The sequence below is a fragment of the Lissotriton vulgaris genome, chromosome 5 (assembly GCF_964263255.1).
Source record: "Lissotriton vulgaris chromosome 5, aLisVul1.2, whole genome shotgun sequence".
Classification (NCBI taxonomy): Eukaryota; Metazoa; Chordata; class Amphibia; order Caudata; family Salamandridae; genus Lissotriton; species Lissotriton vulgaris.
Genome location: NC_141693.1, coordinates 1,202,274,211 through 1,202,290,971, shown reverse-complemented (window position 1 = coordinate 1,202,290,971; position 16,761 = coordinate 1,202,274,211). Strand labels below are relative to the sequence as shown.

At 45.4% G+C, this 16,761-nt stretch overlaps 1 protein-coding gene across 1 annotated transcript in view; it reads left to right on the top strand.

Moving 5' to 3' along the window:
• CPXM2 (carboxypeptidase X, M14 family member 2) overlaps positions 1–16,761 on the top strand; it is a 314,235-nt gene that overhangs the window by 243,809 nt on the left and 53,665 nt on the right. Inside the window, exon 9 of the mRNA XM_086922996.1 lies at positions 2,492–2,688. Coding sequence (XP_086779122.1) covers positions 2,492–2,688 — 197 coding nt within the window. The remainder of the gene's footprint in view (positions 1–2,491; positions 2,689–16,761) is intronic.

Below are 16,761 nucleotides of genomic sequence, written 5' to 3'. Positions count from 1 at the left end.
ACGTATTTCAAAAGACAGTGGTCCCTAGTAGTTCAGGGATTAGGCAGAATTGATGGACATACACTCAATAGTCAGTATGACCTTTGTCCAGCAGGACAGGTTTTTATTTTAAGAGATATGGAAAACATAAAAGGATTTTTTACAAGGTGGGTACAACCAGTAACCCACAGGGGACAAGACAAAACAGGGGGGTAAACTTGACGCAACAAAGGCGGTCTGCGCTAGTATCTCAGTGAACAGACAATGGTAAAGTACAAAGCATCATTGTGAACAATTTTCTATTTGTAGGGTACATATGATGCTACTATGTCGACGGCGTTTCGATGCCTACACACAGATACATGGCATCATCTTCAGGACAAAGAATTAATTTGTTTGTCTTGAAAGCATAACAGTTTTTTGGGGCCAATATTGTGGTCCACAAAGTAGTCTGTTAAGCAGTACCTATGCTTTTGGAATCAAAGCAAGTAAGGAAAATGAAGGGTTTAGGAGCACAATAGTATCCAAACCAGGGCAAGGGAGCCTCTAAATACGAGACCGGACCAATCGTGTCTCATTCCTGGTTTGGCTGCTCCTTGTCTATGCAGGATACAGAATGGCGGGAGAGGTAAAGTAATGACAGACATAAGGTTGTGTGAGACGTGAAGCAGATGGAAGAGAAATACAATGGAGTTTAGATCGAAAAGGTGTAGGGAGGCACAGAGAGAGAGATGAGGTGGAGAGGGTTTTGAGGTATTGAAGGAGGTTCGAGAGTAATAGATGTAGGCATAGAGAGTGAGAGGGCGGTGAGGTCATGGAGTTGAGTGGGGTATATAAGATGTAGACAAAGGTGAGACACGGAGAATACAGAGAGCTGAGACGGAGTAGTAAGGTACACAGAGAAGTGGAACTAGAGCGAGAGTTTAAGAGGGAGGGCGAAGGTAGAGGAGGTGAGAAGAAGTTAGGAGAGAGAAAGGCACAGAAAGATTATTTCTCAACTAAATTGCCTTCACCTGCCTGGGCGTGTGAAGGTTAAGGCTGGGCATGGAGCGTTTCCGCCAGAGTTAATGCTTTGAGCTGCCAATGGTGCTGGGACGATCTTTACAGTGGGAATGCTGTCCAGTAACATCACCTCGCTAAAGGCCTAAGGGATAGTTGATGTTTATTGTAAAACTCAAAACTGATACTAGAAGAATAACCTTTCAAGGATCCCTTTATTGTTCATTCTCCATCTAAACTATTTGAATGGTGCAGCACCCCATGTAGACCTAGTTCCTGCACTACTGTCAGTTGCACAAGTGGGAGAAAGCAGTGCAGAGCCATATTTATTACAAATGTCCTGCTGCTACTAAGTACCTGCACGACTAATGTACAAATAGGCGGCCCAGTGCTAAGCACGACCCTGCGCCATTGTGCGTAGTTTTTTGTGTTATCTCGCATAGGAATTGTACTTGAAGTATTCTTTTTCACCACAAAATCCTATGCCTAGGCATGTTTTTAAACATTCCACACATTGTATGTGTGTTCAAGGTGTGGAGTGTTGGGAGAGATGAAAACATTTCTCCATGTTTGCGCCTTTTTCAAGGAGGTAATTCTTTTGATGAAAGCCGGTTTTAGATGACTTAGGGGCATATTAGCAAGCAGCAGCGATATTTATCGCTGGCCACGCTTAGCGAGAAAATAGTTATCCACGGATATCGGAGAAGATTATCGCCATGCTAGCGCTGTAGTAACAAAGCATGGAGCAATGGCGATAATTTCCCAGCGATAGTGATGTTTTCCATGGAAAATCGCTGGCTTTCCAGCGATGTTCCATGGAAAACGGCGATAACCTTGCTGATATGACCCTGTGGTCGTATCAGCATAATCCACCCACAATGATCAGTATAGCTAAGTCTGCATTTTAGCAGACGTTAGTTTTTGGCAAAAACTGCGGTTTTCTACAAAAACTAACGTCTGCTATAATGCGTGGGCAGCCTTGTAAATATTGCGATGTGCACTTCAGCGATATTTACAAGGTTGTACTGCCCAGTGACTCCCACTTTGCATCTCATTAGAGATGCAAAGTGAGGCGTCGGGTAAAAGTTTGCTAGCATACACAATGCATAGGAAGTAAGGACTTGCATTTGCAGAGATCTAAGTAGGTCTCAGTACAGGGATAGCAAGTAGTGCTTCAGGTCAGGATTGAGGAACAACACACTAGTTCCATGTGTGAACAACAGATGGCGCTGTAGGGCAGCAGTGAGATCCACATGACAGCATTGCTCGCTGCAAGAAACATCTGGGTGCATTCTTATACTCACTGACTCAGCGCAAGTGCTGCTATAGCTCTCACTTAGTTAGGCTGGAATTCTATATTTGGGCCCTAGCACTGGAATGGGGGCGAGGGGAGGTGCGGCAGGTCAGGACTGAGTCTCCTCAAGTTATTGCTGTGCTGCAGATAATAGCTGGATGCATGGACAGCGGTGTACTTCTTTCCATTTTGAATCTAACCGTCCCTCTTTTTGCGCAGGAGAGCCTGAATTCCGGTATCTTGCGGGAGCTCACGGGAACGAGGTGATTGGCCGCGAGCTCCTGCTGCTGCTTATGCAGTTCATGTGCTTGGAGTACCTGGCAGGAAACCCCCGCATCAAACACCTCATTAAAGAGACCAGAATCCACTTCCTTCCTTCCATCAACCCCGACGGATACGAAAAGGCATATGAGGTGGTGAGTTCCAGGTTATTAATGATAGTTTGTTATTATCAGAGGGCCAATCAGTGCCACGTGGGGCTTGGATTGCTTTTACGTCTGGCCGGGCTTTTTTCTAAAAATGCGGTGGGGGTTTCAGCCACCATCGGGTACTCCTCAGGCAGTATGTGAGAGCATTTATTTATTTATTTATACTTGTTTTTTTTAAAATTATTTATTAGTGAAATTTTGCATGGCACATACTGGGCCAGTTTAGTCGCCCAGGTGTTAATACAATGGCAAATACTCCATAATAGGAAAATATTGGACTAAATTGGAACTGGAAGCAGCCGCATCATTATTTAATACGTATTTGAGATCTAGACAGACTTTTAGAGCAATAAATATATGCATGCTGGTCAATAAGGCAAATGACTTACTTAGTTTGACTACAAGTGTTGTGGGCGGCGATAAGCTTGATCTTCCTATTAAAAGCAATATGTGCAAAAACCTTCACTAAGGAATATAAAACATGTATTGTTGCCACTGTCACAAAGTAAGCATCTGGATGAGGAGTTATAAAAGAACTGTTTTAAGTCTCAGATAATATTGTATTTTAGAGTAATATTATATACAAGGTTAGGATATCTAGGAACACACTTGAATGAATCGATTTTGGATCCTGGTGGAGAAAGACCAACGTGGAAGTAAAAATATCAGCCTTTCCATTTGGAAGAGGCTATTTACCAACCACCAAACAAAGAGTACATAAACACTGCTATTTACCCATCAGCTATCAAAATAGTACATCATCTGCACTATTTACCGAGTGGTCTGCTAAATAGCTCAACCATCTCTATTTATGTGGCTGCAGGCAAAATAGCAGAGATTATGTACTATTTGACAGGAGACCGGATAAACAGCGTGAAAGAGGTCTTTGTATAGCTGGGCATGAACAGAAAAGGGAATGACAGATTGGTGGCCATCTTGTAATGCCATACAGGAAAGTTTGTGAAGCATTTGAAAGTAAGTGCACATTCAAATGTACAAAAGTAAGTACTTTAGTCAATCTGAGTTGTTCACAGCTAAAGGTAGAAACATCAATATGAAATTAAAACCAAGAAATGTAGAAATCATACTTCTTCTTCGGAAGCTTCAGGTGTGGCACACTTTCTATTTTGCAGCATGGCGAGAATTTAGCTGTTTGCATAAGCCTCTTTAAAGTTATGTCCACAAAGCATAATGAGTATATCTTTAATGCATGTTACCCAAGTGTTTTCATCGAAATCGTTCTCTTGAAGACTCTTGAGGACAGGACTCATTTAGGGATTCTTATGTAAAGCATTGTGCTTCTTTGTGGCTTCTTTTTAAGGAGGATAGTGCTTGGTAAGTAGTTCAGACCAGGGGCGGCTTCTCCATTTGAGCGGATTAGCATTACCCCATAAACTCCAGAGCTAAAAAATAAAATTTTAATAAAGTTTATTTATTACCGTTTTATTTTTTGGCACCCCATCCCAAACTGAATGTCAGGATGGGGCGGGGCCAATGCTGTCAAGTAGCAGCAGGGAGCTCTGTGCTAAAGTTTGAAATGCACAAGTCTCTATGGCCAACCGTCTTACAAATGCTAGCCTGACATGCACATTTTAAACCCTAACCCAGCTGTCTTTGACAGCTGGGTTAGAGAAAGCATAGACCCCCAGTGCTCTTGAGAGCGCTCAGTGAGGCCGCTCCCTCCAATCCTTGTGCTTCTCTCAAGCTAGTAAACAGCATGAAAGCTGCACCAGGATAGATTAGGGGAGCTGGCTTGGTTCTGCGTTGGAGCCTGCCTCGAGGAGAGAAGGCTCAAGCGAGGAGGACGTCACTCAGAAAGCCAAGAAGGCAAGTCTATTTTATCTTATTATTTTATTTAAGTGTCCTGCCGCACCACCGTCGGTACATGCCAGCCGCCACTGGTTCAGACCAGGCAACACAGCAGGAGCCAGCAAGCAGCATTTAACAGAGTAGAGAGACATATGGTACCTCGGCTACAAAGTGAGATATGGCAACTGGTGTGCAGGTGGTAAATTGGATGGAGACACTGTAATGGGTCTTCTTTGGAATAAGAGAAGAGATAACAGGGGGCAGGTAATCTAATCCATGAGGCCAGTTTGATCAAAGCCAGAGAATACCAAGAACACAAGGATGAGGAGGAGGGCAAGGGGAGACTGGAAAAGAGTTATCTGGGCCACACTGAGAAGGATCAGGAGGATGTAGAACAGTGGGACAGTGACTCTGAGGACCAGGGCCAGAAGGAATAAAAGGACCAGAGGTAAGAGGACTATGGGGCCCTTGACAAGGAGGGCTAAAAGAGTCAGACAGCACTGATCAAGACCAGGGGATAACAAGGACCAGGGCAAGGAGTAGCAGACCCAGGTTGGCAGAACCAAGAGGACCAGCACCAGTAGAGAAGTGGAAAGGAGGACCGGGACTGGAGGATTAGGATCACAGAGATCAGATCAAGGAGGATCAGGAGACCAGAAGGAGGTGAACTGGGAATACCACAACAGGAAAGGACCAGGTCTAGAAGGATCAGAAGTCCCTGAAAGGACCAGGAAGTCTAGACCCTGGAGTGGAACTTCGCTAGGAGTTTAGAGATAGGAGGACCCTAAACCAGGATTGCAAGGACTAAATAGACTAGGGTGACCCGCACTATAGGAACTAGGTGGGCCAAGGCCAGTGGGACAAGGACACTACAAGGAGGAACAGGACAGAGAGATCAAGGACCAGAAGGACAAGAACAAGGTGCTACAGGCATTTTAGAGAACCAAGAGGATTAGTTGGACTAGGGTGTGGTATGAGAACCTTGCATTAGTAGGGCTACAGAAACAAAGCAACACCAGAAGACTATATCAAGGAGGACCGGGCAAAGGAGGATCAGGACTAAGAAGACATGGACTGCATCGGGGGCATCAGAAGAAGGATTTGGAACGGGAAACCCAGGGGGAATAGGTAAACTATGGGAGCAAGCCCTGGTGGACCAGGGGACCAGGGGGCCAGCAGTAAGGTAAGAAGAATGAAAATATCCAGGATGGGTAGCTTTTGCCGCAAGAGGACTAGGATCCAGATGGCCAGGAGTAGGATGAGTACCTGGGAACAACTACCAGAAGGGGAAGGTCAGTGCCAGGAAGCTGTAAAGCTAGCAAAGACAAGAGGTCCTAGACCATCAGAACCTAGGAAGGCTATGATGGTCAGGGGTGGGCCAGAACAAGCTAATGTAGAACTGTGAGGACAATGAGCATGAGGGCAAGGAGAACTGGCATCTGGAGGATCAGGGTCCGATTGAGGAGGACTGTGAAGATCAGGACCAGGACAAAAGAAAAAACAGGATATGGAGTAAGAAGGCCATTGTAATCAGGACCAAGGGCACCAACAGGACCAGAGCAAGAAAACTGAATGGACTAAGAGGATCATGAGCAGGAGGATTAGGAACAAGGCTATGAATGCCATGAAGATCGGGACCTAGGCGACCCATGCCTTCGGTACTAAGGTGAGCAGACTAAATAGAACTTAGGGTGGCAGGACTACAGTGAGGAGGATCACATGTAACAAGGCTAACCAGGGCCAGGAAGTCCAAGCTCTGGGCCAAGGTGGCCAAGAGGACCAGGGGTTAATTGATCAGCCTTAGGAGGACACTGAAAAAGGAGAGTCAGGATCAAGAGGACTAGGACCAGTGGCTGCAGTGCCATTAACACCAAGAGGACAGTGAACAGTGCCAAGAGAACCTGGACTCCCACATAAGGGGGACAAGAAAGGGGAAGATCATGCCTAGGAGGACTAGGACATGTGAGGCCAGGTGAGTCAAGAGGGCAAGATGGATCAGGCCATGCAGTAAAAGGACCAGGAGGTACAGAGTGAGGAGAGTGAGGGTGAGGAAGCTGAACAAGGTGACCCGGGCCAAGCGTGACAGAAAGGAAATAGGGCCAAAAGAGGCCAGTGCTGGAAATCCCTGGAAGGGCTAAATGGTCAAAACACAATGTTTATGATGCCCAGTATGAGGTGACAAGAAGATCCATTTGGACCAGGAGCAAGGAGTCTAAGAGACTAGGATGGCTAAGAGGACCAGGTTCAGTTGAACTAGGGGATTGAGAACCCAAATGTTAAATCAGGTCCAGTGGGCATAAATCTATAAGAAGGACAAAGACTATGAAAACCAATGATAAGAGCAGGGATGTTTAAAGGCATGGGCAAAGTGGACACTTGTCCAGTGCCCCTATCTTTCAAAGAGCCACCAGTGAAGAGCGAACTTTCTCTTTAGCTGGCTTACCTCTGCCTAGTTCCATATTTCAGCCTCTCACTTCTCTGCCAACCTCTATCTTTGAGTCTCTATTGCTTTGCCTAGTGGCATCTTAGGATCTTTGGGAGCCATGGAAAGACATATTGTAATAGTTTTTATATGAATTCCATTTCTGAAACTTTGTTTAGAATAATGTAGAATTCAATTAGCAGAAACATTTCAAGCAAGGGACTCCAAAATATATTTTGCACGAGGCCCCAAAAACCCTTAAGACAATACCGAATAGAAGGACCAGGACTAGGTTACAGAGGACCATAATGATCAGACCGAGGCAAAGGCAACCAAAGCCAGGACACAGAAGAACAAGGGGACCAGCCAGGAGCAGCAGATGGTTACCAGGAATCAGATAAACCTCGTGAGGAGGATCTGAAGGATCGGGATAAGGTGGGGCACCGTCAAGTGGATCAGGACAAGGTGGGCCAGGACAACCTGGCTTTAAGGACCCGGATGGCTGGAAGGACCCGGATTGTCAGGAGAACCAAGAGGATTAGACATACCAAGACCTGAACAAGGAGGACCAGGAGCAAGAGGATAAGGTCCATGAGCACACAATCAGGAAAAGAACAGGGACTCAGAGAACCAGGAAGAACAGGGCTAGGTAGACCAGAACCAAGGCGAGGAAGACTATAAGAATCAGACAAGAACAAGAAGAACAGGGTGGACCAGGACCAACAACCAGATCTAGACGCACAAGAGCTAAGAGAATCATGGCAAGGAGGACTATTGGGACCACAAACAAGGGGGTGAGGCAAATCAAAGAACAGAGGCCAAAGAGAACCAAAACATGACATACCATACCAAGGAGGACCATGGCAAGAGGACAAAGCGCCCAGACCTAGATGATAAGGTGACTAGGACCAGAAAGATTGAGTGGATAGCAGGCTGATCAGAAAAAGGAGACTCAGGACTAAGAGAATGAATTAGACCGCAACCAGGATTACAAGAAGCAGGTGAACACAGAGGACCAGGAGTATCATTACCATATGGTGAAGGACCAGGAGGACTAAGGAGATCAAGAACTGGTGGATTAAGCCAGTGATCAGATTGAGGAGGATTAGGTTAACTAGAAGAATCAGTATAAGCAGGACAAGGAAAAGGGCTAAGAGAACCAGGAGACTATAACCAAGGGGACTAGGACATTGAGTACCTATTGGAGCAAGAGACTCAGGACCTGATACAGAAGAACAAGGGAGACAAAGATTCAGATGGACAAGGTGACCAGACCGGGAACAACCTCAAATAGGACAGAACACGACAAAGATGACCAAGCCCAGGAGGACCCAATTAGGGGTACCATTACCAATGGATTCACTACCAGGTGAACCACGAGGATAGGAAACAATGCCAGGGGGATCCAGATGACTCAGAGCAAGAGGACATGGAGGTTCAGACCCATGAAAACTAGTGAAAAAAGTGCCAGGATGGAAGGATCAGTAGGACCAGGACAAAGGGAAATTGAACCAAGAGGATCGGGAAGGACCAATGCAAAGAAGGGCCATGACCAGGAAGTATAAGAAAGGGCAGGGATAGGAAGACCAGGGCTAAGAAGGATTAGAACCAGCATCACCAGATTCAGAGAAATCAGTACTGAGGGAACAGGGCTAAGGACCAGGTTTGGAATTGGACCAGGAAGAGGGACACGACCAGGAGAAATAAAAAGACTGAGAGGAGAACAAAGAATACTGGAAGGAGGAGATGTGTAATTCTCATGTATTAAGATATCCCTCTTGTAAACGGTTCCTACTCTCGGTTTCTATGTTGTCAGTCCCTGGAGATCCCGAACCTTTCAGGCCACTTAAGCACTGATGGTAAGAAAAAAGAAAAAACACAGCATGCAAATTGGATAAAAACCCAGGATTGTCATGCTCTGTGTGACAGCAGATGCTATCTGATGCTGACACAGTGGTCTGAGGGTGGATGGGGGAAGAGAAACTGAAACTATAGAGAGGGCTGTGAAGGTGGATGGGGGAAAATGGTTGTAAAGGATGGCAGAAAGGGTTTCAATAATTCAAAATGCTGAAGCCAGCAAAATGATTAATGGCTAACAAAGGGGGCGGGGGTCAGATGGCAAAGGCAATTAGCAAAGGGGAGCTCAAGATCAGGCTTTGACGAGCAGAAGAGTCAGTCAGTAAAATATACTTTTATTTGATTTCATTAAAAAAACAACATAAAAGGGTGGGAAAACCACCATGAGTAAAACTTGCAAAGATATACATTGTTATTATTTTTTTTAAAGATATAAAAAGGCGGTATTTAAAAAAAAAAATAACATGTAAGCAAGGCTGTAGGGTAATTTTGGAGCCAGATGTTCTAACACTGCATGAGTTCGTTAACGGGTTCCGCATTGGCCAGTTCTCTTGCCGCGTTTTTTAGAAAGTTTATGGCTCTGCAGGACAGTGGGATGGATGAGCCCATGAGACAGTGAATCACTGCTGCTCTACAAGTTCTTTTTTGTTCCTTCCTGAAGACCTCCCAAAGGCCCGTTTTGCGTGTTTCTGTTAAAGCAGGGCAGATGCATAGTAGATGCAGTAAGGACTCATCCCAAGCTCCGCACAGGGACATTCCTTTGATTGCCATACGTATTTCCATTTTGGAGTTAGGTCCTTTGATGGGTATGACCCAAGCCTTAGTAACGTGAAAAAGTGTTTTTTTCTGTTGCGGAAAGTGATCTAGCAAATAGGATTGGGGTTGCAACCTCTGGTAAGACTGTATCAGGGCCCAGGCGTGTTTTTTTTTCTTCGCTAGGGCAGTTTTGTGTAGTAATAAAGAATGCCGTTTTATGGCTTTGTTGACCACTGATATAAAGCCAGAGTAGGTAGGAGCTGTAAGCCATGCCTCCTTTAACTTCAGTGCTGAGAGCGAGGCCTTCATAACTTCGAAGATTGAGTTTTTGAGGCTGGCTTGCTTTTCGATTTCTACCCAACAATAGTGTGCAAGTGTGTTTTCCTCTGCGTCTCGCATCCTCCAATAGTACTTGACTAGTGTACCTTGTCTGTCGGGGATCTGGTTTCTTAGACCATACTCAAGTCGGATTTGGGCTTGCAGAATATGGCGGTTGATTGCAAAGAGTTTCTTGAAAATAATTGATTGTTCCAGGTTCAAGCCTGTAGCGTCCTTGCCATTCAGGATTTCTGTGCCATATGAGATAGAGGGCAGGAATTTTGCTGCTATAGCCTTTGGTAGGTGGCCAATGGAGCCACCTGCAAGCTTGTTTATAAAAGGTTTTGAAGGCAAACTGCAGCTGTTTGGATTTCGTGTGACCTTGGGACAGATGAATCTTGAAGGTAAGTTTGCGATCAATTTGGAAGCCAAGGTATTTCGTATGAATCCACCTCGGTCAAAGGTCGCTTGTCCAAAGTCCAAGTGAATTTACGATCGGCTTTATGATGTTTGTTAAAGTGCATCACCTTTGTTTTTGGTGATTGATAATTAGTCAGACCGAGGTGGAGTAAGCTCTAAGTTCAGGGTCAGATTTGATTGATCGAAGATGCTCATCCAGATCATCCTTGTTTTAGCCTGTTGAATGTGTGGACCTTCTTAGTAATGCAGAGCCTATCTCCTTTCCTGATCTGGACCCACGTCTGGGAGTATAGATTGATTAAGGCCTCCAGCAACTTTGCTGGGACCCCCCAGTTGTGTATTTTTGCCCATAGCTTAGCTCTTGAATCTTTGTCAAAGGCCGCTTTAAGATCAATGAAACATGCATAGAGCGGCCTTGATTTTCTGAGGGCTTGATTGACCAGGAGGGTTACAGCGGAAATGTTCGAGCAGAAGAGTGAGTCAGGCAAGCTGCAGATAGATTTTCTGAGATGGCATAAAAGAGACTGAGTACAAAAGGGCTCTGCCAGCAGCGTTAGCACAAAGAACGGAGGTCAGCAGTGGTAACTTCAGCAGTAGATGAGTAGTCAGTGAAGATCTGATGGCAAGTTAAGGGGTGGTGAAGGTTCACTTGCAGCAGCAGTGTTTTAAGGACAGGAAAGAGGTTCTGAATGTCAAGACTGGCAGAACAGTCTGCAGAACTCTTGAGTTTCAGGGGCATTTGAAGATGAATGGTGGGGTTTTAAAGGCTGAAGAAAGGGGTAGATGAGCTGTTATGGCAGCAGATAGTATGCAGAAGTGGCCTGGGCCTGACAGATGGGCCAGTAGGGCCAATAGAAAAAATCAAAAAGCCAAACGAGTTATTCTGAAGAAAGGTGAGGCAGAGAGACCGATAATAGGGGTATTGTCATCATTGAAAGACACCAATTGGGTTCAGTGGTCTGTGAAGGTTGGCAAAAGTGGGAACAAACTTTTGAGATGCAGCAAGGCTGGAGTCCTGGGAACAGTGGGGAGCGAAAGCAAGATGTGAAGGCTGGCAGAATGCCAAAGGGAAGTGAATGCCAAGATCAGCAAAGGGGATCTAGCTAAGTGACTGTTTAAGGCCAGCGAGGATGGTCTAAAAGATAGTTTCAGAGAGCCACCTAAAGGGCTGAATGGGCTAGAAGAGATGGTGTTGAAATGTTACAATGCGGGAGGGTAGTCTAAGCACCGGTAAAGAGGCTCTGAATGCTAAAAAAGGAAAGTTCCTGAGGTTTGAGGGACAGCTCAAAGGCCCGTAGTGCTGACAGAGATGGCAGCCTGAGCTCTTAAATTGAAACAAGTGTGAACAACATAACCAAGAAGACCAGATGGGTTCTTACAGATGATGCTGGAAGAACTGCACTGAGCACTTGCAGAAAGATCTAACAATCTCTGAGGGCCAACGGAGGCTGTAAAATCTAGCAGAGAGAAAGCCATACAGGTCAGATGAACATTTAGAACTGGGGAGAATCTGAAGGTTTTGGAGGACCTGTGTGGACCAGCACAGGGTTCCGAAGGCCAGAGGCACGACATAGGGACTGTGGACCAGCAAGGGGAATCCAAAAGCCAATGGGCCAGGCCTATAAACTCTAAGGGTTAGTGGAGGTGGTCAGAGATGGGGTACTGAGTGTTGAAATTGGCACTTTGAGCTCAAATGTAAATGTATTTGAGCTTATATAGCGCACAGCTACCCACAAAGGGTTTCCCGGCGCTTGCTTAGGGAACCCGTCCTGGTATTCCCCTGTGAGATAACCCCAGCAGGGTATCCACAAGGTGAAAGCCAGGCATCCCACCGCAAGGGGCTATTGTGGAGATTAAGCAAGCTATTGCCCAGAGTCGCAGAGTGTGAACCCGTGAGTCGAGAAGGCACCAGAGCGAGAATTATCGTGTCCGTGGAATTTTTGAGCCCAAGACCCGCCGAGGCGGGGAATTGAACCCTGGTCCAGGGCCGATCTCAGCTTCCGGGTCTGCCGCCTCTAACCCCTGAGCCACACTTCTCCACTAAAGAAAAGAGAGGTATTTTTGTTACTGAAGGCAATCATAGGAGAGAAGGGACTAACACCAGAAATAATAATGCTCATGGTGCCAGTGGTGGGGGTCCTTGAAGAGGCCATCTGGTGTGATATGAGGGGTCTCAGAACTGCCAGAGATATTATGTCAGAGGCTTATTGAGGAGGTATGGAGGTTGATGGTGAGAACATATCTTTTATGGGCTGTTTGAGGTCTGTCCGAAGTGTAGGGAAAACACAAAAGAAGATAGGAAGACTCTGAGGCTTGGCAGAGGAGCTCAGAGGCTTGACCTGAGATAGATGTAATCAAAGAATTGGCAGGACAGTTTGAGCTCCAGAAGCCCTCATCTATTCTGGAAGGCTGCAACTTCTAACGGTGAATTCTCACTGTCCAGAAGCTACAACGGCCAAGACCGATCACCCATCTGTGTCCAGCCTGAGAGGCCAGAATTGTGAACATGAGTCCCCCTGAGCAGGCCAGAAGCGTTGATCAACGCTCAACAGCCCATCTGCCATGTTAAGCATCCGCTGCTGTCCCACATTATCGAAACCGCTACTGCAGGAACAGATTCTCAGAATGCACCTGTGAAGCAAAGGCCATATCTTCAGCAAGCTTGTAAAATGGGACCCGGTCATTATAAGTTGAGAACTGAGCACACCCAGGCAAATATGCTGTTAAGAACCATAGTCTGTAAGAACTCATAGTAGCACAAACTGTTGAACTGATCAACACTTTAGCCACAGGGACATCCAGAGTCAACTGCACCTGTGTCTAACCAACGCGTATACTCATACTTCATAAGAGGGACTATAGACAGGCTCACAACTCAAAATAAATTCAGTATCAACAATAAGTGATTGTCCAGTCAAATACTTGCTTTAATGAAAAAAGGGGCAGCGGTGGGAGTCTTTGAGTTACTCACAGATGGCCCTGTAGATGCAGAGGCCATGTGGGGAGTGGGGGCTGAGGGGGGGGGGGTCCTCAAAGCTAATGCTGGCTAGTTTCCTTGGAACCTCTACACTGGTGCTGGTCCTCAGTTGGGGCTTGGACCACCTCCACAGGGGCACTTCCTCTCACTGGTGGTCGCCCTCCTTGCCTTTTCTCGATGGCCCACCTGGCGTACAGGGTTACCGTCCTCACTCTGCGCACAGACTACAGGCCGGTCATAACAGCATCATTCTTCATGGTAGCCCTACCTAGCAAAAGGCGTACCAACTTCACTACGCATACACAGCCCAATCTGCACAGCAATAGTCTTCACAATGGCCCTATTTGGCATGCTAGGCCACCCTCTTCACTCCGCACAGGGGGTACAGGCCTGATCAGCACAGCAATAACATTCACTGTAGCTCCACCTGGCATACAGGGTGGCCGACTTCTTTCTGCAAACTGGCTGATACCCAATTGGTGCAAAAGCCATACTTGTCACAGCTTGCTTCAGAGATCCAATTGCCAAGATCTGCCACTGGACTTCGCTCCCTCCAGCTCTCTCCTCTCCCTCACATGGCATACTGTGTTTGGCAATGTAGAAAGGAGCTGGTGATTCAGGCTCCAGAAGTAGGTGAACTTGGATTCCCTGGGTAATGTCCCATTACCCAGCTCGGAGATAGGCTGGCCTTGGCTTCCAGCCCTGGTCAGAGACAGAAGTCTTGTAGAGCTCCCCTTCTTATAGTTAATTTCCAGACAGCAAATTTAATTTAGGGTCTGATTCTTTGAAGTTTAAGTTGGGGCTGCTTCCTTTTGAAGTTCCCTCATCTCAGTAGTGCCCTTTCTCTTGAAAGAAGTCTGACGCAGCCGGGGCAACTCCAAATCTGATAGATTCACAACACAGGCCATGGGAGAGACTAGAGGTTCACACTTGGATGTCAGCCACAGTGATATGTGAATCAAATGGTTACCCCAGGGCTTCTGCCCTACTGTTTATGATTCTATTATCAGCCCAATCTCCTTACTGAGATGGGCTCAGGCCCCACCCCAGTGGCCTCCCTCTGAATCAAACAACACCCATTGAAGTATAGACCCAGCTCACAAGACTGCAGCAATGCACGTCTGGAGGGATTACTCTACCTCCTCAGGCTCCTCCTGTTAGCCCTGGGTCTCCCAAAATGGAACCTGTAATCTTCCAGGTATTATATACAGGCACACATATACCCAGAACATGTATAAAATATACACACGCTGCACGGCACTACATTTTAATGTATTGTATCATTCACAGGAGCACAAACAAGCAGCACATTCATATAAGACACACACTGTGCAACACCACACATCAATCCGATGTAGACCATGGGTGATTTAAGCACACAGCAACAGAACTTTAAATGAGTGAGCCTATAGTCCTTACTTGAGTTACACAGGTAAAACGGCCTGTTCACTCCAACTGATCAATACATGGTATACTTCCACTACTGTGCTGCTTAAATCCAGGCAAAGGCAGTAGCCTTTCACATCTATGAAGGTAACGCTTTGGGCTCCCCAATCCAAAAAAGACCGCAATATACAAGACAAGCTTAGTCATGGATCACATGCATGATCCATGTTCCCCCATGACAATAACAATCAGAACCAGGAATCCAGATGTCATTGCAATGGAACTGGTTAGTAGGTGGTTCTATAGGGTAATAGCACTCCTGGGCAATACGCAGGTAAGTATACTCTAGTACTGAGTGAGGATTGCGGTGCTTAAGGGTAGGGAGATCCACCCTCCTCCCCAACGTGTGGATATCCACTGGTAAAACAGAACAACAGTCCCCTGAACATGCTAACAGTATACCAATTATATCAATAAAAGTGTGACAAAAGCTTGAATCTTTGCTGGAACATGCACTTCAGTTTATTCACAACAGCCTTAGCCAACACGAGTTTCGTCGCACTTAAGGTTGTGCGCAGCGTCTTCTTCAGGGCTATACTCAATACGTGAAGATCCTTCAATCTGGTTTGATTCAATAGAGTACAATGTTAGACACACAGTTAAGACTGCACAAGTCTTGTCTCTAGAAAGAATCCCATCTATTCGCAGTATATATATCCAGGATGTGTTTCCCAATGAGGAGTTCCTTAAATGAGGATTTAGTGGTGGTGCAAGTTTATCCAGGCATGAATAAATGAAAGCAGCTGTGCATTGCACCCTCTCGATGCAGGTTGTGTTAAAGAAAATAGCTGGCAGCCATATCCTTGGCGGTGTTAATACGAGACCTTTGCCTCTGTGATGAACAGAGCTCCTTTCGGTGTGTACGCACTAAATCCTCGTTTAAGGAACTCCTCATTGGGAAACACATCCAGGATACATATACAAGCATTGTAGCAGTGAAAATGTAATTGTCTCCTTTTTAAATGTGAGCAGAATATATTTTGTGTTATCAGGATTTCCATTGAGCATGTTTTGTGACTTGTATCCCTCTCAGAAGTCCAAGCATCCTCTTTTGAAATCAAGCGACATTTTTCGTTGACCAGAGTATTCGTCACTTAATATAAAATGATGTTGCCATAGTGATGCCCACGATTTTTATGCAGTGCTAAGCGTTGGTTCCTTTTAATTCAAAGTAATGATGTGAAGCGTCTGCGTGAACGTGCCGTTTGATTGATTCCACAAGGGTGAACCAAGGTCATACGTCACACCAGTGGTGTGTGAATGAGGCATCTTTGGCACTGTATCGCTTTAGTGAGGTGTGTTGTGGTTAGTTTGCTTACTTACTCTTCACGAGTCCGGCTGGGTAGCATGACTGTTAGTTTGCTCGGTTCCATATTTTGGGCCTGAGGCTGTGGCGAGACTAGGGGTTTCTGTTGTATTGTTTGTATGGGCAGGTCTAGTGCTATTCACATTATAGTGTTAAATCCCACATATAATTGTGATTTGTTTAATGGTAGAATACAAGATCTTTTTCACGTATTACTAATCTGTCCAAATCCGATTCTGGTAGAGGCTCGGCGACAATTTATAAAGCCTATTCACTTAAGATACAATGCTGCTTTAGTTCAAGATTTAATTAAGGTGTTTAAGTCTCACCCAAATGAATTTTTTTGCTATAACTTGTTTACATTTTGAAAAATTGTTATAAAAGTGCACAAATTTAACCGTTTCTAATTCAAGTATTTTGTACTTGCAGACCTAAAATTGCTACAACCTGTTTAAGCTTACAATGCATTTTTAAAGTCGTTTTAAAACAATACAAAAATAATTGTTATATATTTATGTATTTGTATTTGTTGACCTCACTTGAGGTCTGAACAAATAAAATTATTATATTTGGACTGCTAGTCATCTGTGTAACTTTGGTGCTGTGTTGTGTTGTGCATAGAAACATATCAGATCAGATGTTTTGTCTAAGGTGATGTGTTTGGAGTCGATAAATCGTAGTGCCTTAATGTTCTATGTCAAATCCAATTATCATGCAGGTTGTGGGGCGGTGTGGGAAGGGAAGCGACTT